General features: G+C 36.2%; 1 protein-coding gene across 2 annotated transcripts in view; it reads left to right on the forward strand.

Moving 5' to 3' along the window:
- BMPR1A (bone morphogenetic protein receptor, type IA) overlaps positions 1-19,770 on the forward strand; it is a 39,327-nt gene extending 19,557 nt beyond the window's left edge. The window contains exons 3-12 of one of the 2 annotated variants that reach the window (XM_010001120.1): positions 9,629-9,791; positions 11,622-11,724; positions 12,681-12,780; positions 13,878-13,977; positions 14,753-14,897; positions 15,618-15,810; positions 16,204-16,501; positions 17,267-17,442; positions 18,185-18,315; positions 19,371-19,770. In XM_010001120.1, the coding sequence (XP_009999422.1) occupies positions 9,629-9,791; positions 11,622-11,724; positions 12,681-12,780; positions 13,878-13,977; positions 14,753-14,897; positions 15,618-15,810; positions 16,204-16,501; positions 17,267-17,442; positions 18,185-18,315; positions 19,371-19,496 (1,535 nt within the window). In that variant the 3' untranslated portion in view covers positions 19,497-19,770. The remainder of the gene's footprint in view (positions 1-9,628; positions 9,792-11,621; positions 11,725-12,680; positions 12,781-13,877; positions 13,978-14,752; positions 14,898-15,617; positions 15,811-16,203; positions 16,502-17,266; positions 17,443-18,184; positions 18,316-19,370) is intronic. The other variant, XM_010001121.1, reaches the window with a different exon arrangement.
- The last annotated feature ends 3,636 nt before the right edge of the window (positions 19,771-23,406 follow it).

Here is a 23,406-nt window from a genome sequence, read left to right on the forward strand (position 1 = left end):
TATAGATTATAGATTAGGTCTACTTTAGCAAATGCTTCAATAGAGATGATACTAAAAATGCACAGTACGCTCTGGAGCAAGTTATATAAGCAGCAGAATTGAAAGTTTGACTTTCTGAATTTAGTTTTCCTCTATGTGTGCATCTTTGATCTCTTTTAACTTGACCAACTGGGGAAAGGTGTTGGGAACTGACCAATGTGACTGTCTCATGCTCTATCAGGAATTCAAGCTTCAAGTATAAAGATTATAAGTAGTTTGTGGGAAAATCCATTGCAGTATTATTTCCTTCTCATTAGCAAGTGGACCTGGCAGATCTGGTTCTGTAATTGCTTGTAGTTGTGAGAAGTGTCAGAATGGTATCTGAGCTGTTAGTGGTACCACAGTCAGAATAGCAGAATGGTATCTGAGCTGTTAGTGGTACCACATTCCCATGTATGGGACATGAACAGTAGAGTGCTCTGTGTGTCCATCAAGCACATTGTTGGTCTCTGTGTAAGACTTTTTGTTCTCCCAGCTGCACACTTCTCTCATGTTTGAGTACATGGAGATTCCAGTTTATTTCAAGGGAAATAGAAAAGACTAACTTGGTACTGCCATTTTAATATTAAAATATAAAAGGTTTCCTATTCTCTTTCTGTATTTATATCATTAACTGCTTAGTGTTTAATTTTATTTTGAGATACTCTTTGAGCTATTTATTTTCAAGAATAACAATTCAGTGAGCCCATTAAAATTTGGAGAGGTGAAGCCTGGTGAGTACCCAAATGACAATCTTTATGTTCTGTTTCTGGTGTGTACCTGCAATATTAGATTACGGGGCTTAGCAGAGCTGTCTCTACTATCAGGACTGTGCTTGGTACATAGCTTGACCAGATTTTAAGAGCAGACTTGCATCAAATGTATAATGGGCCTGCCACTTGATTCTGCCTCTTCCCATGTGCTAGTATTGATACTCTTGTATTCAAATGCCTAGGTGTATTTGGGAACTGCTGCAGCTTCCAGCCCGGGTGGGAGGAAGCACTTAGGCAGAGCACAAGACTGTGCCCTTAGACATAACCCTGACCTTTATTAAGCAGTAAACATAAATGACACTGAAGATATTTACCTGAAATTGACTAGGGATGAGCTGTCAACTGCACTAAGATCCAAATTAAATGAATAGTGCCTCAGTGCAAGGAGGACTGTCTTTAAGGTCTTTCAGCTACCATTCCACACATTCACAGCTAAGCTTTTATGGAGCAGAAGTCCTCTCTCTGGGTCTGTGCAGAATTGCACTTTGTTAAAGATACTCAAAACTGCCATTCTTCCTTTTGAGTTTCCCCTGGGGTTCACTTCAAGAGGCTACCATGAGCACACTGAAGGCTTCTGTATCATTGAATTCTTCCAAAACTGGACAAGTGTTCCTGTATAATTGCCAAGTTATTTGAGCACTTTCATTGCTTTAGCCTGTGGGGGCCCAGAATAGTGTCTTATTTCTAGGTGTGTGCTTGAAGAGCTGATGGTTGGCTTGTTTGACTCTGTGTGTGTATCTATGCATGCGCACATGTATTCTGTGAGTGGGGAAGAGCAGAGATCTGAGTTTGAAGCATTGGCATTGCAGCAAGTATCTCAATGTTGTAAGGAACAACAAACACAAATCCAGGATTCTTCCATCCTTTTTATGTGAGTTAAGTTGGGAGAGAGAGATTCTCAAGACCCATACCTCTTCCTGTGTGGATATACAGTTTTTAATTGGTAAGTAGCTTAATCAACTTAGACAGAAGTAGCCTTGTCGGGCTATAGTTGTAGCTATAGTACAGATTTACAAATATTTACAGGTAGCAGTAAGGTGATTAGATGGATAGCAGGCACAAATCAAAGTAAATGAAGTTTCATTTAGAAATTAGGAAATAAATTTTCACTGGGAATCTGGTTAAGCTTTACAACAGGCTGCCTAGAGAGGTTGTGCAATATTTATCCTTAGAGATAGTCAGAACTTCACCAGAATGACTGAACAGCCTAGTCTAACTTAGAAGTTGGTGCTGCTTTGACCAGGTGGTGGTACCAGCTGATTTTAGAGGTCCCTACCACTCTAAAATACTCTCAGACATAACATTATGCAGTGGAGCTTGTTCTACTAATATTAAAGCAGTTTGGCTGCTTTTTGCAGAAGATACCAGCTTCTTCCCTTGAAGACGTTGGGAGTGATAGGCTTCATGCCTTTGACTGAAGTTACTGTCACCCCTTTTCATTGGTCAATATCCAGCATTTTACTCAAAGGCAAGCAACTGAAGGAACAATTTTTTTTCTCTGTATATACAAGTAGAAATAATGATACCAATATACCAAACTGAAATTAAATTACTGTAACTTCTTCCATGCTTATGTTTCAGCAGTGTTCTAATAAATTACTTCTAATAAATAATATAGCAAAATTAAGTTCAAAGACCCTGAAAAATATTGGTTTCAGCTTCTAAAAAATAGAAATTGTGTTGGCTTAGAAATATTTCTGACTTTCAGATCAATACTGAGTGAGTTCTGAAAGCCATGGGAAAGCTGCGTTTGCTAAAATGTTGTTGGTTCATTGATGCAAGTTGCCTAAAGGGCTTGTCTTCAAACAAATTAAATATGCTTGCTTTCTAGGGTGTTGGGTAGAAAAACAGTCAGGTCACTATGCTTGTCCCTGAATACACGAAGGAGTTGTGCAGGGGGGGAATGGTCATCAAGTATTTGGAATTTTGTATAGGAAAGAGGAAATCTAAAGTGAGAAGTCTAAAAAGTGGAAGCTGAAAGTGGAAAGAATTACTTCAACAAGGAAAACACGTGCAGAATATCACAAAAATGCATCATAAAGGAACCAATAATGTGTCTTCTCCAATTTAATGAAGCATTGAAGAGAATTCATGTGATTTACAGGAAGAAGAGGGAAAAGGAAAGAAAGCAGAAACACCTGGTGTGTGTACTTTGTGACTGGCACCCAGCTTAACCGTTTGCTCCCTCACTTTTTTTGGATGCTTCTTCAAAATGGGATTTTGGGACTTAGGAAGACCTGAGAGAGTGACATACGTATACAAGCATAGGATTCCTTAGTAGGCAACTTTAAAAAGCAAGTGGCTGCATGTGTTGATTAATGTGAAAATATTCTGACAACAGCAGCAAAAAACGGGAAATTCCATTAAATTATTGGTGAGCAGCTGCTGTTTCTCAAGTTGGTACTATGGAGCAGGGGACACAGTGCTTGCCCTTTGGATTGTATCTTCTTTACCACTTAGGGACTTTCTCACTTACAGTGAGAGATAATCAGAAACAAGCACAGCTAACAGATGACTAGGCTTAATAGCAGTCTTTTCAAGAAAAGTATTTTGCATTTCCTTTCTCACTGTGAAAGGCCTTTGCAGTATTTTTAGTCCTGAGACTTGCTCTGCATCTCCATCCACTTTTGCTCATTTAAGGCAACAGTGGATAACCTTCAGTTGCAGTGGAGGACTATGGTAAGGATGCTTTTTGTCTTACCTCCAGTGCAGGTTTTTTAGTTCAGACAACCAGTTTTACTTCCAAGTAGAGTTCTTTCTTTGTTTATTATAACACATTTGTGGGCATACCTAGTTAATAATTGTAATCGAGTAAAGAATTTAGTGTATACTTAAACATGTTCTCCTAAATGATGTACTTCATTACTGTCAGTTTGCTATGTTGTACACTGTTAGGTATGTGGTTCATCCCACCTTTGTGTTCTTCAGAGATACCATGGAAGATCAGTATTTTAGTCCTTGTGAATTAGTTAACTAAAAATGCATTAATAGCATTCAAGATGTATGAAGAAAGATTTATTAAAAGTTATATCTTAAAATAATGTTAATAATAAATATTAAAATGGATGTCATTAAGTTGGCATTGTCTGTCAGTGAACTGAAAAAATACTGAGATTTGATTTCACTGTCATACTTTCTTTTCTCAAAGATTTGTTATAGGAAAGGGTATAACTTTTTCTACTCTTACATATTTGTTGAATTTTAGATTAAATAGTTACTAAATTCAAACATACAAACTAATCTGAAATTAAGAAAATATTCTAAAATCTACAGAAAGAACTTAGAGTTGTCAGAAAACAATCCGTTGTTTCAGGACAGTGTAATTCTATTTATTAGTGATTTTCCCAATTAATGGCTGCATCTGTCTTCAACACATGGGCAGCAAACATGTTAAATATTTGTCTGATTAATTATTTTAGTGGATTATTTAAAGGTTATATATTTTAATTTCATGTTTAGTGTCAAGTAACTTTATTTTTTTAAGTCCATTTAATTTAGATTAGAAAACAGTGTACTTTTTAATATACGTAGAATTATCTTGTTGCTGGCTTTTAGATTGAATACATAAGAGCAGAGAGTAGTCTTCTTTAGGAATTACTTTTCTGGGGAAGTGGAAGCATAGGCTGAGGGTTGCTGGTTGGGAAGATAGGGGGCAGGGGCTGCCTGTTCATATTGAGCACTGATGTAGCTCCTGGGAAAGCTGGAGGGTGGTAAAAGATTTTAAACAAATTGTCTGGGAACATGCTGTGATTTTTAGGAACCTGTTTGGCTAGATGGGACTACCTCTAACATGCCTGGTCTTTGGAGATCACAGGCTTGATATATAAAAAAGCACTATAGGAAGAATTATGGTTAAAAGGCCAGAGACAGGGCTTATAGAAACATTTAAGATCTTTTCTTTGCATTCCCAAAAAGTTTCTTTTTCTGATGTTTAAAATAATTTTGTGCTCTAAGAGTATTAGTTTTTTACTGAGGCTGTATCAGTTGTACTAAGGTTTAATTCACATAGCAGTACATATTAAATAATTATGAAAGCTTGTGATAGACACAAGGGTGAAATGTCCTCATTGGAGTGGGTAATTTTGCAGTTTCTGCATCCTAAAGCAAGAACAAGTAATCTAAAACTACCACATAAAAATTCTGGGATATGTCTTTTTCATTAGAAAGGCATATCTAACACAAAGAGCTTGGGTGCAACTTTAATCTTTGATGAAAAGAGCCCAGTGTGGGCAAGCTCTGAGCATCAGCAAGCACCAGTGAACAACAGCAGGGAGGCTGCTAAAGCTGGTCTTCTGACAAATATTTTTTTATTTAAGTATTGGTTTACAAGCTTGAATCCAGATCTGGGCTCCCCAGTGCAGGAGGGACAGGGATTTACTAGAGAGACTCCAGTGGAGGCCACAAGGTTGGTTAATGGACTGGAACACCTGTCTTAAAAGGAAAGGCTGAAAGATCTGGGGCTGTTTTTTCTAGAGAAGAGAAGACTGAGAGGGGATCTTATTAGTCTATCTAAATATCTGAAGGGTAGGTGTCAAGAAGGAGGGAACAGTCTCTTTTCAGTCATGCCCTGTGACAGCACAAGGGGCAATGGATGCCCCTCTACTCAGCAGTCCTCAGTATCTGGAGTACTACATCTAGCTCTGAGCCCTCAACACAGGAAGGACATAGAGCTCTAGGAGTGCATCCAGAGGAGGACCATGAAGATGATCAGAGGGCTGGAGCACCTCTCCTATGAGGACAGGCTGAGAGAGTTGGGGCTGATCAGCCTGGAGAAGACAAGGCTCTGGGGAGACCTCATAGTGGCCTTCCAGTACCTGAAGGGGCTACATGAAAGGTGGGGAGGAGCTTTTTACAAGGGTGGGTGGTGATAGGATATGGGGTGATGGTTTTAAGCTGGCAGAGGGGAGATTTAGGTTAGACATCAGTATAAAAGTAGTTAAAGAGTGGTGAGACACTCAAACAGGTTGCCCAGGGAAGTTACGGAGGTCTCATCCCTGGAAATATTCAAGGCCAGGTTGGACAGGGCTTTGAGCAACCTGATCTAGTGGGGGGTGTCTCTGCCCATGCATGGATGTTTAAACTAGATGACCTTAAATGTTACATCTTATAATCTAACTTACTTTCTGTGATTAAGAGAAGTAATTTCTTGAATAGTCTGTATTTTCAAGTAAGGACTGGATACAATACATTGGCAGGCATTGTTCTTTTTTATTTTTTTAAAAAAAATAAATAATTAAACAGAAAGCCATTTAAATGTCTTACCTGACACAGTTGTTAACACTTCTAGAAATTTGAAATTAATGAAGTGTGTATGAGACAATGTTGTGAGAGGGCAGAGCAAAAGATTAATTGGGAACTTGAAGACCAGGCAGCTTATTTCTCTTTGTTGTCTTACACTGTGATTACATGAGGAGAATGTTCCAGTTCACCATCACTGATATTTCATGGAATGATGTAAGTTTTTGAAATGTGGTAAAATATACATTATATGATACTATCATTCTCAACGCTGGATGAACAGGCTGAAAATGATCCAGGTTCTTGAAGTTCTTTAGGGCATGACAGTTCATTTGCTGCTACTGTTTTGCAGTTTACATGTAGAAGGTAGGAAATAACAGAGACTCTACGTACTGTATTTCAGTGCAAACTTCTTTTCATGGCACTTAGACCTTTGAAAGATGTGAGGTTTGTGTATGTGTGTTTAGTTGCACTGCAGAGCTGACAACTGCATGTGTCATGGAAAAGAAGCCATTAATTACATCATCTAGTAGTCTAGTGTCACAAGATCCCTAAAATGGGATACTCCCTTTTTGTGTTCTGCTTCCAGAAGGAAGATAAAGCAGTGTGAATGTTTGAGAGGTGGAGCTCTGAAGGTGGGGGATAACAAGAGCACTGGTGCAGGAGGGTCAGGAGGTAGTTCCTGAAGCAAGATATAATTTAGGCATATCCTTCATTATTCACTATTCTTGGTTTACCCAGTATCTATTAACCAGGAAAACCAGCAATGAAACATTGTGTGACCCCATTTGGATCTTGATCTGCCCTCTTAACATCTCAGGTGTTGAAATGGAAGTGAAGTTGGTTTTGACATTCAACTTCCTTTCCCATACCTAACATCTGAAGATAGACACTAAACTTTATGGAAATGCTGAGGATAAATTGTAGTACTGCAGTAAAGGATACAGTTAGGGATAATATCACAATGGGGGCTATTAAAATTTTTCTTCTGGCATGATCCCAAACAGTCTCAATATTTTCCTTTTTCTTCCTGCTCTGGATACTGAATTAAACTCACTTAATAAGAGTTCTCTTTAAGGTATTGGAAAATCAAAATGCAATAGTGAAGTGATTTTCCCAAGCCCCATTCTTGGTGCAATTCACATCTTACCTGAAAGATAAAAACAGTCTACCATGGAGTATTGTTTCTCTTTCACATTACGAAGATAATAAAATCTTAGTATCTTTTTTGCTTTGAATAACAATCTGCCTATACAAACTGTTCAAAATCCAAAAATGCTGGTTCTTTGAAAATAGTTACCTACTTTGGGTTTTATTTGGTATATGTTATTCATAAATCTTGTCACATGATCCATCGTGATACAGTAAGAGGAGAAATTTATTCATTTTCATTTTTAGTATAAGAGGTTACTGTAGTGAATGCTTCAGTGTTAGTTTGCAAAGAATAATACTCCTTTAAAAATCCAAGACCTGCATAAAAATCTTGTTTTCTCTTCTGAGCAAGGAGAAGCTGTGCTTTAAGGGTTCCTTGCTTTCTCTTCTAACCAATTGAACAACTGCTTCATTTGCTGCTTATGGTAGCAAGATATATGAGTGAGACATAAAGTATTCAGACGTTTTATCGTGTGGAACGTCCCTGAAGACAAAGGGGTTTTTATAACATTAATTAGGAAAGATACCTTAGTAGTTCAACAAAATTAGAAGGAAAGAAAATATTTGTACATATGCATTGTCTTTTCCTTTAAATATGAAGTAGAATTACCTGTTCTCTGAGCAGGTAAGGAATTCTTAAATGTGAATACAGACTGTTGTGTAATGTCTGTAGCACAGTATTAAAATGAGTTTTCAGTTTATGCTGGGAAGAAATCTGTAGGAAGAGAGAGAAGACAGGTGAAGAAGCTGCTATTTCATGTGTGCAGAATTCCTTTTGGTTAAATCAGAAATACCTGTTGCACAGGTAAACTCTGTGTTATTCTAACAGTGCACCTTCGTTCTTGTTAACAGTGTATGTATCCAAAGTATTTAACTCGGGCATTACTGAAGTGCTGTTTGAAAAGTACATTTCAAATAAAACATGGCTAAGTGATTTGAGGGTTTAAGTAAATTAGTGCTGTACTTTCTTAGGATCTATTCTTAAATGTATCTGAAAAAGGCACAGTTTCATTACTTTTAGGGAAACAGCTGAATTGGGACAATGCACTGGGTGTGCAGTATTAATTAGATAAGGAAATCATCAAGTGTGCTTTTTTCAGAGCAATAAGGTCAAATTTCACTAATATTTAATCACACATTTGGCTGAATGATGTATTGGATGTAAAAATTGAGTGATACAGAGGGTGGTGTCTGCATGGGGTTTTATTCACATTTTTCTGCACATCTTTCAAGCAAAGTACAATATGAGAGTAATGTTCTCCTTGCAGTTAGTGTTTGGTGGGTTTGACAGGAAGCCACAAGAATCTGTTAAAAAAGACCACGAGTTTCCTGGTCAAAATACTTTTTAATTAGATAAATTTAATTCTTTTTATTGTGACTAACATTTTTGAGAGGTAATTTGTGAGAGCTCCACTTTTTAAATTATAACTGAAATTTGTAAAAGCTGTCATCTCCCTCTTCTCCTGTGTTGCACTGAGCCTCCCACAACTTGTTGCAAATTGTGTCAGTGCAGGTGATAGTCTGTTACCAATTCTTCTAGCTTTCACACCTTGAGGACTTAGGGCCAGAAATTCTTGTATTTCTGTTGGTAAAATTACATATGATAAAGCTGGAGGAGATGGATGAGGATGTTCTCATCTCATACAGTGGTCACAAAGTGTATTCCAAATGAGTTATATAAGGTTTCTGATATTTTTTTTCCTGGATATTCTTTGCTAAGAAGGAAACAGATGGAATTTTTCTTCTGAATGCCTACATTAACAAAAGCACTTTCTTTAATAATATGAGCTAGAACAAATGATGCTCAACTGTCCTACTGTTGAGAAACTGAGGGCTGCCTGGAATGTAATTTAGCCCTATTTTTATTCTCTGAAAGCTCATTTGTGTGGATGTTCATGTCATTTACTGAAATGTAATTTGCAAACAAGATTTACTTTAGCTCTTTTTTGAAGTACTAATGTATACAGAGATCAAAAAACCCAAGAGATTTTGGAGTTATTACTGCTCTTCTATGAGACTGTGAATCCATAAAAAATTACTTTGGTTCAGAAAATTAGAAAATTGCATATTAAGTACATTCAGTCATGCATAAAATTACACTGTTGTGGTTATCAAGCGGTCTTTCTAAACACCTGAATGAGAGGCTTTCTTCAGAAAATTCTTACCAGTTACATCACTACTTTTCTGCCCCACCTCAGAAAGGGAAAGTATTGTCTTTCTATTTATATTGATTATGGTTGGAAGTTCTGCTGTTAGAAAATACCTGAGGTGTATGTTTCTATAACAAAATTATTAACTGAAATTTCTGCCATAATCTTGGGAGAGAGGTTCTTGTGTCTTGTATTTTTTAACATAATTATTCTGCTGTCACGTCTTGCCTGTAAAGCTCTTGAACAGTTACCAGAGAGGTGCAAAAATACTCTATTTGTTTTTTTCTAAATGTCTAGGGAAAAATCCAGACAGCATGCTTCATGGCACAGGAATGAAGACAAATCCTGACCAAAAGAAACAAACAAATGGAGTAACATTGGCTCCAGAAGACACCTTACCTTTTCTTAAGTGCTACTGCTCAGGACATTGTCCAGATGATGCTATTAATAACACATGCATGTGAGTATTCTGTTCAGGATAGCAGAGGCTCTTTGAAGAGGCTCACTTTTTTGCCTTTTTGAGAGCAGACTATCTCTGGAGCACTGACTGGGGTTCTGTTAGGTGATGTGACTGTAATTGATTAGAAACTGACTGGTTCAGTGGAGAGCTGAGCACTAAAACACGGGTCATCTCTATGTAAGCAATACTGCTTTCACCTTACCCTAGAACCATTTGCAACTGACCAGTTTGCCCCCAGCAGCTGCTTTGAAGTACTGAGGTTTTACGTAACCTGTAGCATTTTATAATTAGGTGAGTATTAAATTACATACTGATACAACCACCTACTTGCTTAGTTGTCAAAAGGTAATGTTAGCGACATAGCCATTTACTGGGAATGCCTCTTGTTACATGTTTGTTAGTTGTTAGTTATAGAACATGAGGGAAAGACAAGGGAGAAAAAGAAAAGCCTCTGAACACATAGGGACAGGATGGTAGTTTTAACTTTGATAGGAGTTAAGGATCCTATCAGATTCAGACGCTGATTATGTACTTGCTTAAGATATTTTTTTCAGGTTGTGACATGTCCTTGGTTTTCCTTTTTTCTCTTTGTTTGCAGTTCTATGTTTAAGGCCCTTGCTTCTTTTTTACATAGTAGAAAACATATTACTGTAATTTAAGTCTTTGCTTTAACACCTAATATTAAGCCTTTGTAAAGCTGTCACTGGACAGATAAAGCAGGTTTTTTGGAACCCGAGGAGGTGGAATAAACACTAGTATCTCTTTAAATGTAAACACAGGTAGTATTTTAGAAGCATAGTTGTGCACCTAGAAAAAAATGTAGTTACTATCCAGTTGTTTGTCTTTCAATTCCTTTTGTTTATTTTTTACTTTTTATCGCCCTCTAGTGCATTCAGTGAGAATAGGCCTTACTCCGGTTTTGTCTCTGAACTAACGGCTGTATAGGTTATTATTCTGATAATAAAGCTGTTAGAAAGTTAATAACACTAATGCAGTGCATTTGTGCAGAGTATTTGATGGCATTATGCTTCCCAAATCTGAATTTCTTTACATTCATTTAAATAAAAAAAATTGGGCAAAAAATAAATATTTCTTGATTTCTTTTTGTTAGTATCTGCCTGGATGGAGCGAACACATTTTTATTTACTTGATACCTGTAAAATTAAGATTTTATTAAAAGCACACACTTATTTGGGATTCCTTACAAATATTGTCGACATTTTCAAGTGTAGAAATAAATGCATTTATAAAGAGATAATGTGGAGTTGCAGTCCCGTTTTTTGAGGGAATGTAGTCTTCATTACTGTCAACTTCAGAAAGTGGATTTGGGAGTTTGTTCTGCACTAGAAGCTGAGTATTTGTGAGAGCTTATGTGGGAATAGTGTAGCTCAGCTTTTGACCTGGAAATAGCCACCTTTCACATACTGGGACTTCTCTTCAGGAGTTTATCATTGCAGTTTCAAGAACAGACACAAGTGAATGTTTTGTAAGCTATGCGATTGTAGCCAGCAAGCCTTTTCGGTTGGGTATCCTCTCTTCCATCCCCTCAGTTGTTTCTGAGCTACTGGGTGTATGGTTGGATATGGGCAATCTGAAAGCTGGGTGAGGAAATAGGAGACAGAATATTCAGGAGGAAACATCCCTACAGTGTTCTATTTGAAAGTGCTGTGGGGATCTATCTTTTCATTCTCAAACTTTATGGCAACCACTGTGTTAAATAAGAATTTTTTTAGATATTGACGTTCTAGTATTAATGGGTTTGTGGTCAACTAATGCTGCATATTAAATAACAAATATGTTGGTAAAGCACAATTGATATGTATATTCCAGAACTAATGGGCATTGCTTTGCTATCATTGAGGAAGATGAACATGGAGAACCCACACTTGCTTCTGGCTGCATGAAGTATGAAGGTTCAGACTTCCAGTGCAAGGTAAAAAAATGAGATATTAAAATTCAAGATCTCTATAGAGATTATGTAGAGAAACAGCATAAGCAGTTTACATCTCTGTACTGTACAACTGCAGTTATCAAATTTTGTATGTTGCCAGTTACCACTGAGGAGAATGGAACTGAACCATTGCAAATGAGTAGTAACAGAAAGGACACTTAATGGTGTCTGAGATGGGGATATAGCACTAGCTGGGCAAATGAATATTGCCTTGGAAGACTGGATTTTGCTTTTTTCCTTTTTGTCACATTGTTTACATTGAAAAAGCCTTCAGAGGTTGTCACCAGCTGAGTTGCTTTCCCCCTGGCCCCTCTAAAATGCTGTCACTTTTTTGAATATGTAATTTTAAATCCCTAGGACTTATAATGTAGCTGTAAGTAGCACTGCTTTTTGGAAGCACTGTTGACTTCAGTTATAGCTCTGGTTACTGCAAATGAGACCTGAGGTGTCACGGTGAACCTCCTTGAATTGTTCTTGTATTTATATTGTGTCTCAGCAGTGTGCTGAAGATGCTTTTGAAGCAAACAGGGCTGCTATGATTAATGCAAGAGAAGAGCTTCTAAAGGGACTGGGTTTTTTGTCTTAAGAGCAGTATTTATTTAACACATGATTAACTGCATTTGACCCAACTTAAAAATTTTGCAGTGTATGAACTAGCAGCTTAAGTAGGGACCATCTTTTTCTGTGCGCCAAGTAAAAAAGTTCCATAAAAAAAAAGAACACAATGTACGCACACAAGGTTAGAGATTAGATTATTGGTTCTCTGTCACTGTGAAGTTGTCTTATTCCTTTAATAGTGAGGTTGAATTGTTGTGGGGGTTTTTTTAATAAAATAGCCTAAACTTTTGTCTGTGCTGTGTTGTATCGGTAGCATCACCTGCCCCCATCCTAGCTGATCACTTCAAAATCTGAGACTTTATTCCATTATCCTTCAACAGGACTCGCCTAAAGCGCAGTTACGCCGAACAATTGAGTGCTGTCGGACTGATTTCTGCAATCAGGATTTACAACCAACGTTACCACCACTTGATAGTACAGGTAAACAGCAACTCCTAAATGTTCACACTGCTATGGGTAAACATTATGTGGATTCTGTTCTTCCTGATCAACAGATAAAAATAAGGAGAAGATGTAATTAGTATTACACAGATGTGGCTTTTCCTCACGGAGTAATTTTTATATGAAACTCTGTACTACACTTCATATTCTATTTCCAGTTTTCTTTTTCTGCCACTTCCAGTTCATCTTTTCCTCCATCAGTCATTCATGGTATTTTTATTCTTTTGCTCATATCTTCATATCTATGGGGTCTTTTGATCTGCTTTTATTCTGTTTCCACAACCTGTTCTCTTTTGTTTTTAAAATACTTTCCTTAATCTCTTCTGGGGTTTTGGCATGATGAATGTAGCTTAACAAACAGAATTCTGACTTTAAGTGTTTTCTACTGTAAGTTCATTCTTCTTTTTTCTGTTGTTAAAATAGTTAGTATTTTCATGCACTTATCCATTACTAGACAAGTCATACTGGTTTAATTGTTGATTAATACTTTCTCAGAATCTTACTGTTGTAAATCCTTCATTTCTATGTCTATGAACTAACAAGAGTCAACCAAAACCAACAACTCCAAAATATCAAGTTAAATCCCTTTTTTGTTGTCATCCTAATAAAATTATCTCTGCTTTTCTGGTGTAAACACTTACTTTGATAGTAAAACACTGTGAATTTTGTGTAATTTAATATGAGCTGATATATTATATGCATCAGATGTCTTTTTCCTTAATAACATTTTGCTAGTGGCTTCACACATTGTCACAGAATCACAGACTGGTTGAGGGATGAACAGAACCCCTGGAGATTGTGTGGTCCAACCCCCTCTGCTCAAGCAGGACCACCTAGAGCAGTTTACATAGGAACATGTCGAGGTGGCTTTTGAATATTTCCAAGGGCCCCACAACCTCCATGGCAACCTGTGCCAGTGCTGGGTCACCCTCACAGTGAAGCATGTTCAGACAAAACTTCCTGTGTTTCAGTTGGTACACATTCATAAACACAGAATGTGAAAATATCATACTTAAATGAACTGTTTACAATAGATGTTTAATTAATAGACTTCGGACACTTCTTTTTTTTAATAGATGGACTTTTTGATGGCAGCATTCGTTGGATGGCAGTCTTGATTTCCATGGCAGTCTGCATAATTGTCATGATCATCTTATTTAGCTGCTTTTGTTACAAGTAAGGAAAGCATTTTATTTGCAATGTTGTAATTAAATTTTATATATCTGCGGATAGCAGTTTGCTAGGTGAAATTTAATGTTCACAGCATAGAATTTAAGTGAATTTGATCCTTTCCTCTGGCTAAAAAGTTTTTACCGTTTTCTAAGCTACATATAACTTTGCTATAGCATCCAATAAACAGGAGTATCTTAATACTTTTGGGTTTGGATCTTCAGTCAATTTTGACAGTTAAATTGCATCTACTTCTGAGATTTGCCTTTGTAACATGCTTTGCAAACCTAAAGCAACAAGGATGTGTTTTACAACTTTTCATTTTCTGCTGTGTTTCGAAACCAAATAATAGACCAGCCATGGCAATTCATGCAAGTGCAGTTTGAGAGACTATGTCTGCTTCTGTCAGCTCCAGCTGTGTGCTGATGGTGATCGCTGTTCTAACAGTTTCAGCACAAGTGTGCATGTGTCAGCCCTATCTGCCATGATTTGAGGTTCAGTCTTGTTTCAAACCCAAACCAGTGGTGTTATGCTGCTAACACTGGCTGTCAGCTGACTATTGAAAATGCTGGGTTTCCACTTGACTCAGAATAAACTGTTGTGCCTCTAAATGCATTACAACAGCTTCTTAATATTAAAAAGACAATATTAGTTACATTTCTGGGAAAAAAAAACACCTGTATAGTTAATTCTATTTTTTTTCTTCTTTTAATAAAACTTCTACATTTATTCCTAAAACAATTTGCTACTTATTGCTCAACTTCTCCTGTTGCTTTTGCAGGCATTACTGTAAGTCAATGGCAAAGAGGCACTGTTATAATCGTGACCTAGAGCAAGATGAAGCATTTATTCCAGCTGGGGAGTCATTAAAAGACCTTATTGACCAGTCACAGAGTTCTGGGAGTGGATCAGGACTACCGTTGTTGGTAAATCATTAACTAAGAGTTTTCTTCACTGGACTTATCAGATACCAAATTTTGTTTGTACCTAATGCCTAGAACAAAACAGTTTCTCCTTCCAGTATGTTAATTAATTATTTTATATGCAATTACTGTGAAAGATATAGTACAAACTAAACATGTATAGAAGCCTGTCTTCACATAATCAACTGAAACAAAGTGCGAAATTAGATTGTGTTAGGAAAACTGTTGGCATCAGCAAAGTCTAAAGGAAAATTAAGACATTAAGATAACATGCAATGAATGGATAATACAAACATCAAATTGAGCGACCTCAAGGATATTTGTTTTCTTGGTATCCACTGTCCAGTAAAATAAATTTGTGTTTTATTGGCTGATAGCTGTTATTTTTTTATTCACCATCCTATATACTACTTGCATAAAAAAATAGTGAGATAGATTACTGTAATTCTCTATGAAATAGAAACAAATAAAATGTAAGATAAAGGATCTGAATTAAATAAGAAGTTGAGCTGATTTAAACTTTTTGGGTTTGTTATGCCATTCTTCCTTGGAAGCAGCAATAATGAGTTTGAAATGGGATAAGTGGAAAATAATATAGTACAAATTTTACAATGGAATCAAAATTCAAAGCAATCCAAGCAGCTTGTCCAGGTGCTTTTGGTTAATTGTTGGGTTTCCCTCCTCCACCCACTCATTTTGAACACTTTTTTGTTCCTTTCCTAGGTTCAGCGCACTATTGCCAAACAAATTCAGATGGTGAGGCAAGTTGGAAAAGGACGATATGGTGAAGTGTGGATGGGCAAATGGAGGGGTGAAAAAGTTGCAGTTAAAGTGTTTTTCACCACAGAAGAAGCCAGTTGGTTCAGAGAAACAGAGATTTATCAAACTGTGTTAATGCGCCATGAAAACATCCTGGGTAAGGAAGCAGCGAGTTGCTGGGCTCTGCTGGAGGCTTGTGTGAGGGCAGAGGAGGAGGGGTTCTTGGTGGGCAGCTTCAGAGGTATATGGTGGCTTCCATGGAATAACCATATGGGTGTTCCTTAGTGTATGCTGGCAAAATGTTATTCAAAGGATAGAATCTTGCTGCTCTTGGTTGAAAACAAGTCTGCAGTCTCTTTACTGAAAGACCCGAATGGCAACCTCATCTATAGTGGAAATCTGAGCTTTTACTTTATTAGTTTTCATAAGGGGAACAGGGTGTTTTTTTTAATACAGTCTAAGACAATATAGTTTTAAAAATTCTTTCAAAATCTTTTGCATAGAAAAATATGCACAAATATATTGTAACTTTTAATATATTTTTTTATAGGTTTCATAGCTGCAGATATTAAAGGTACTGGCTCCTGGACGCAGCTTTACTTAATTACAGATTATCATGAAAACGGATCTTTGTATGATTTTCTGAAATGCACGACACTAGACAACAGGGCTCTTCTCAAACTGGCGTATTCTGCTGCTTGTGGTCTGTGCCATCTGCATACAGAGATTTATGGGACACAAGGCAAGCCTGCTATTGCACACAGGGACCTGAAGAGTAAAAACATCTTGATAAAGAAAAATGGAACTTGCTGCATCGCTGACTTGGGTCTCGCAGTCAAGTTTAACAGGTAGATGAACAAATCCTCTGTAGTGGGAAAACTCTTATAATTTATTCTTTTTTTAATGCACCAGCTGTCCAATTTAAACAGAAGATGGAGTAATTTGATTGCATACTTCAGGTTATTTCAGTTTTTAGAGTAAAATGCTGCTCTTCCTTTGAATCCTGGTAAGCATTGAGATGAAAATAGGTTGTTAGGAGAACAATGAAAAGACTGTTCTTCTGGAAAATAAAAGCAGATTTGTAGAGCAAAAGAACAGGAGATAAATCTATTGATTATTCAAAGCTGGCCTTTCACAGCAATTTCTATCCTGTCATTACATTATGAATTATCTCCTAGAAAATTTTAACAGTGTAAGGGAGTTGAAACATAATTTAAAAAGTAATAATATATTATTGAATATTTTTCTTTACTGTAAGTTCAGTGGAGCTAGAGAATTCTCTTTTGCTACAGTAGAGCCTGAAAGAAAGCGTAAACCTTTTGCAAATCATTTTCTAAGTTTTTACCAAATTAAAACCCCCCTCATCTTTACAGTATTTTTAAATTCAGTTTTTTCATATGTGTTTTCAGTGTCTTGCAAAAGCAACAGTAAACTGTCAACTTCTATACTCACTATGGTTTTTATTGCTGTACCTGTAGTATTGAGAGGGAAACAAAAGAGATAATTTGTTTTGTAAGAGGAAGCTTTGCCATGTAGTGATTGCATCATATAGACCTTCATGTCATGCTTTGTAATAGTTCACAATTCACTACCTTACTAATATTTTCATACAGTGACACAAACGAAGTTGATGTTCCCTTGAATACAAGAGTGGGAACAAAACGTTACATGGCTCCAGAGGTCCTAGATGAAAGCTTGAATAAAAATCATTTCCAACCATACATCATGGCTGATATCTACAGTTTTGGGCTGATCATTTGGGAAATGGCTCGGCGCTGTGTCACAGGAGGTAAACTTTTCGATATTCTGTATAAGATGTACCAGGCCCTAGTCTCACTTTGTCAATACTTCTCCAGGAAATAATGTCACAAGCCTGCTTGTGACATATCAACAGGCTTGCATTCTTTAAAAGCAGTAGTTAACAGTCTGTCCAGAGTACAGCTTGAAAATCACTGAACTAAATGTTTTCCCTTGTTACAATTAAGTATCTCAGGCTTTTTTTTTCTTGCTTAAAAAGCAGAGTGCTTGATCTGTGAGAAATAGTGGGTTGCAGATTTATTTCACCCCTGTGCTGTTAATAATACTTTTGAAATTTAATTGATAAGATATTCTTACTTTCTTGCATTTCTGGTGTCACTAAGTTTTCTCCTTGCACATATTTTTGTGATTCATCCTTTTCATTCACTCTTTTATGACCTTGTAGTCTTTACTTGTATTCTCCCACCTTATGCTTTCACCCTGTTTCTTTGTAGCATGTAGTAGATTAGGAGATGTCGAATTCTACATTGGCTATCCAAGTCAAAGGTACTGCAAGGAATTACTGTAGCTATTAAACTTAGTATTTGTAATATTGGAACTTTTCTGGTATATGTCTATAGTGATATTTTGGGATTTTTATCACAGTATAAGAGTGTGCTGGATTTGTCTTAGCACAAAATTGACTTAATTTTTGCTCCTTGCTAAGAAAATCTGAGAGTAGAGATATAGATTTGGTTTTTTAATGCTTCATCATCTTTCACACTTGTCTCCAGGTATTGTTGAAGAGTATCAGTTGCCATATTATGACATGGTGCCAAGTGATCCGTCCTATGAGGACATGAGAGAAGTGGTGTGTGTCAAACGCCTTCGCCCGGTTGTATCAAACAGGTGGAATAGTGATGAAGTGAGTATGCTGAAAGGAAAAATTAGTTCAGTTTGTTCATTAATACAGAAAGATATTTCAGTTTCATAAATATTAAAACATTGTAAAAAAGGGACTACATTTACACATTCTGATATTTTGAAAACCTCACAGTAACAATAGAAAGATACGTTTGAAATCCACTCAGAATGCTGAATTTGTATGTGTCTTTTCAGTGATCTGAGGAGAAGGTACCCTTGGCAGCATCCAAGTGTGTAAATACTGCTCTGAGAGCTTTTGTATAGTAGAATATTTTTCAGAGTTTTGATTGGAGCTAAAACTGAAAAGAATTTTTAATTTATTTTATTGGTCTTAATGGGCATAGCATATGGGTTTGTGGCATGAGGTATTTCATGGAATATGAAGTGATTTCTTTGTGTTTGTAGTCTTACTTTGTAGTTTTTTTGGGGGGTGGTTTTATTGCATTTTTACTGGTACATTCCGAGACTAGCCATGATGTACATAAAAGAATCAAAATATATTTTTAGAGGGCTGCAACTTGAATGCAGTAAATAAGATGTACCTACTTCACGTAGCAAGCCAGATATGCCAAATTCTTTTTTCCCAAAATCCTTGCTTTCTTTTAGGAAATCTGAGTATTTTCCATATATTTTTTTTTGACTGCTAAATTCCTTGTGAAACTTTTTCATTTTCAGTAAAAAACTTCTCTACATTTTTTCTGCCATATACATGGAAATTTTTCTGCTTATTGCTACCATTTTTGTACCTCTGTTCTTGAGTTTTAATGACGAGTTCTGGTAATGCATCTTTGTGAAATGAAAGAAACACTTGGGTGTTGTTACAGGTACTGTAATAGCAGGCAGTGAAGGGGAGGAAAATGAAGTGAGACGTAGTTGTTGGTTTAGGGGTTTTTTTAGTGGGTCTGTCTGTAATAGTTTTCTATCACCAGTTTTTCAGAAAATGTAGTTGACATTTGGAATTAAGAGTTCTATAGTTTAGACTTGAAAGTGAATGGAAATGACACACTTTAGATCAGTCAGTTGTTACAATACCATTCCTTGTTTTTTATTTTACAGTGTTTAAGAGCAATATTGAAGTTGATGTCTGAATGCTGGGCTCACAATCCTGCTTCAAGGCTCACTGCCTTGAGGATCAAGAAGACTCTTGCCAAGATGGTGGAATCACAAGATGTAAAGATTTGACATAGTAACATGAAATTGGAGAGCAAAGCTGGACTCCTAGATCTTTTCACTCAAACATGGGTGAGACCTATGTGGAAAGAGGAAATAACTGAGATTCAGTGTATTTTCTCAGCACACTTCTACAGGCTGCTAATCAAATCTTTCAGTACTTCATAGACTGTGATACTGAGAGCTTATACACACTACATGCTTTGAATATGGACAGCCTTGATAAAGTACACATTTTGTTTTTGTTTGAGCTGCATTGAGACTTCAGTCATATTTAGTGAGTCTCCAGTAAAACTCTGGGTACTGAATTAAATGTTCAGATTACAGTGCTTTCTGTGAAAGCCTAACAAGCTATATGGATTCAACAGAGATGGAGAATATAAGCTTTTTTTGCCTTCTACCTGGTAAAACCTAGTCAGTCCATACCAAGTTTTTGTGAAACAGCCTGTAAGTTATGAATCTGTTTGTGATACTACTCAGTTTAACAGTTCCTTATGCCTTTATGTGTGTGCCAGGATTATTTTGCTGTCATTTGGAATAGGTAAGAAACCATTGAAATGAACAAAGTTTTCTAGTCAGAGCTCCATGCATTTTGTGGCTCCACAATTCAGATTTGCTACAGAATTTACTCCTTGTCATTAAGCTATCTTCCAAAATCTCAGTTTCGATTTTATCTCTATTCTTGTATTGGTCACAAGGAGAACTGAAAAATGTGAACAATTAATATGTTAAGAGATGCAAACTTAAGTCTATAGGGAGCTTGAAACAGTCTCTCTTAGAGGTCTCAAGACTGCTTGGATCATCACACTTATAGTCTAGTGGGCTCCATAATTTAATGACTCTGAAATTTGACATAATTTTCACAATGCCACACGCAACCAGCATTTTTGCTGTAGAATACATCTTAAAAGACCATTGATGATGTGTTTTGCCTTTAGGACTCACTAGTAGGTGCCTGTCGTTATCTGAATTTTTCTCCATGCAGGAGGGAATTGGTCAGCTGTAGGAGCATGCTGTGTCATCATTTGACAAAACTAGGCAAAATACAAGTTTTGGAAGGCTTGAGAACAGATCTAATTTCCAGACACAAAAGAGGGAAGGCAGGAGGCGCTCGCTGGGCACTCTGAAGATCAGAGAATGCAGTAGTGGTCAAGACCAGGAGAGCTGAATGTATCAGCAGTGGAAGATAAGATCCACAACGTACATAAGATTTTGAGCTGGATTGCTTTGATGTAAATGCAGCAAAGCACATCTGTGGGCCACTTAGTGGACAGTTATAAAATTCCAGATTTGAGGTAAGGTAAATCAGTGGGTGTTTTATAAGTTCTAGTTAGGCATATTTGGAAAGAATGGCATTGAAAGATTAATTCATTAAGATAAAGTAATTGAACATAATTGCAAAATTTGTTCCTACTGTGCCAACTATTTGGCATGCTCAGGAAACTGTAGTTCCCTCCTTTGCTTCACTGATCTGGACAAGTTGGTGAAAAACCAGAACGCCTCCATGAGGTTCCTGTAAGGCAGAATTATTGATCTTTAATCCCTTTGGCACTTGCTTTGAAGTTAGAGAATGGAACCGTAACTCAAGTTGAAACTTCACATGCATGAATCATCTGAAGACCCACACACAGTATTGGAACCATTGAACCTATTTGATAATTTAAGTGCCTATAACTTTGTACTGTAAATCTTATTCTAGGTAATTTTAAAAAGGGAAGTTATTTATATGGTGTGTTTTGTGCTTTAGTAAAAAAAAAAAACAGGCACCTAGGTACGTATATACAATAAGATACATGCGCACACACACACACATGCCATAGCTGAGATTTGAAGAAAAAAAGTTAGGAATAGTGTTAAAATTGATGGCAAAAATGTTAAAACCTCAAAATGATTTATGCCAGATTTGTTGTCTTTAAGATATGTATGTGGAGATTGTTTTGATATGTGTTTAAATTTCCCTTGAAAATACAACTGAAAACGAAGTAATGAAGAACTGATGTGGTTTGTGAACAATTACAACTTTCTAGTATGTTATTTTTTTTTGTTTTAATTCTGTAGTTCACGTAGTGTAAATGGTCAGGCAAAAGATTGCAGTATTTTTATTTTCTATTGTGATGTACAGACTTTATTTAACAGTTCTACATATTTTATAGAAAACTAGCTATTTCAAGGGACATTTCTTTAAGAAAAAAAAATAAAGTCATTACTTTTGTTCAGTAATGCCTTTAATAATATGTATTCTGGCTAAAAAGTTCATAGGTGTGTCAACTATGATTTTAAATTATTTGAAAATAGCAAGAGCTATATGATAGTGTGCCACAATCCTCATGATAAAGGGCTTTTTAAAATAGTTTTTCTCCGTCCATTGCCAAGAAAAATGAGGAGTTTGAAATTGTTAGTCATGTCTTCACGCATAATTTTTGCACATAGTTGGAAAATACTTGTTGTGAGCCAAAAAAAGGTAAGGGATAAGCTTTTTTTTTTCCCCTTCTCTGGGATTTTTATCAAGAAGAGGGAAAAATGCTTATGTAGGTACCCTGCTAGCTTAAACTTTAAGAGCATGGAGGTCTATTTAAATTAACCCATTCCTATTTAAAATATTTTCAAGTTTCATTTAGAAGTTGCAACAGCGTAATTAACTGTAAACTTACTTTGTGGGGTTTTTTTTTATAATTAATTTTTCCCAGGTCTTCAGGAAGCCATTGCTGGAAGTTTGAATTCCAGTAGTTTTTAATTATTCACTGATTTTCTCTTCCATTTTTTAGGCATTTATGAGGCAACAGGATGGTGATGCTTGGTACACATCTAAAGATCTGAAGTGATTTTCACCTTAAGCTTCACTGTAATTTTTCAGCACTTCAGTTACTAGGTTCATATTCAAACCTATGAACAGGAGCTGCTAGGTCTTTAGCATTCCTTGATTCCCTGATATTCCACAATGTTTTTGCCAAGGGACCTAGTTCCATAAAGCAATTGAGCACGTATCTACATTCCATGTGAAGTAATTTACTGTTTGGAGTCTAACTATGTCTATCCTGATTTTTAGCAATCATTTTTTAAAAAAATCCAACCCAAAACAGAACACAAACTTCATTCAAAGCTAGCCCATTAATTTTTACATAGTTAAGCATATTTAGTGCAGATTCTAAAGCTTTATGCAAAAATGTAAAGTTCAGAAGCCTTTAAGGTCAGGGACAGAAATAGGATTCTTCTGTTGGAGTGTGATTAATCTCATTCTCTTAGTCAAAATTTTAAGCTTTAGTCGTTAAAAAAAAATCCCCACAAACTGGCAAATGTTTTTTCATTATATTTTTAAAAAATATAAAAATCAGAAGTGTGGAAAATGTCCTGGGGAGTATGAAGACTGTGCCTTGAAGTTCTTAAACACTCACATACGGAGGGGTTTTTTTTTGTATTTGTTTAACCTGCTTCATATGATTTCACTTATGTAGAAAATAATTTGAGTCACTTATATAATTTTTACTGTTGCAGCAATTGAAAGGGAAGTTTTTGTGTTCCTGGTTAACTTGTAAATTCCACAGGAAACACTATATTCCTACAGAAAAATGTAGGCTTACATTTTGAGTTTATTCGGAGTTTTACTCAATGTGTAATTTTTCCTGTGTTTTTCCCTAGAAAATGGCAGTTCTCCCAATGTCCATCCCTCTTCTCCAATTATTTTCTTAATTAGACTATTTTAAAGTATTGAATAAAATGTAAAATAAATATTTTAAGTTACCTCCATAGCAGTCTAGAATCAAATTTCAGATCTTGATCTAAATGACCATTTGAATGTTTATAAAACAAATCATCTGGATACATTTAATCTACGCCATCTTCACAGACTATAGCTTAATGGTATAAAATGTTTTAAAAGTAACAATAATAATTTAAAAAGCATTCTTTGGCTATTGCAGGTATT

This window comes from Chaetura pelagica, unplaced genomic scaffold (assembly GCF_000747805.2).
Source record: "Chaetura pelagica isolate M959 unplaced genomic scaffold, ChaPel_1.0 scaffold346, whole genome shotgun sequence".
Classification (NCBI taxonomy): domain Eukaryota; kingdom Metazoa; phylum Chordata; class Aves; order Apodiformes; family Apodidae; genus Chaetura; species Chaetura pelagica.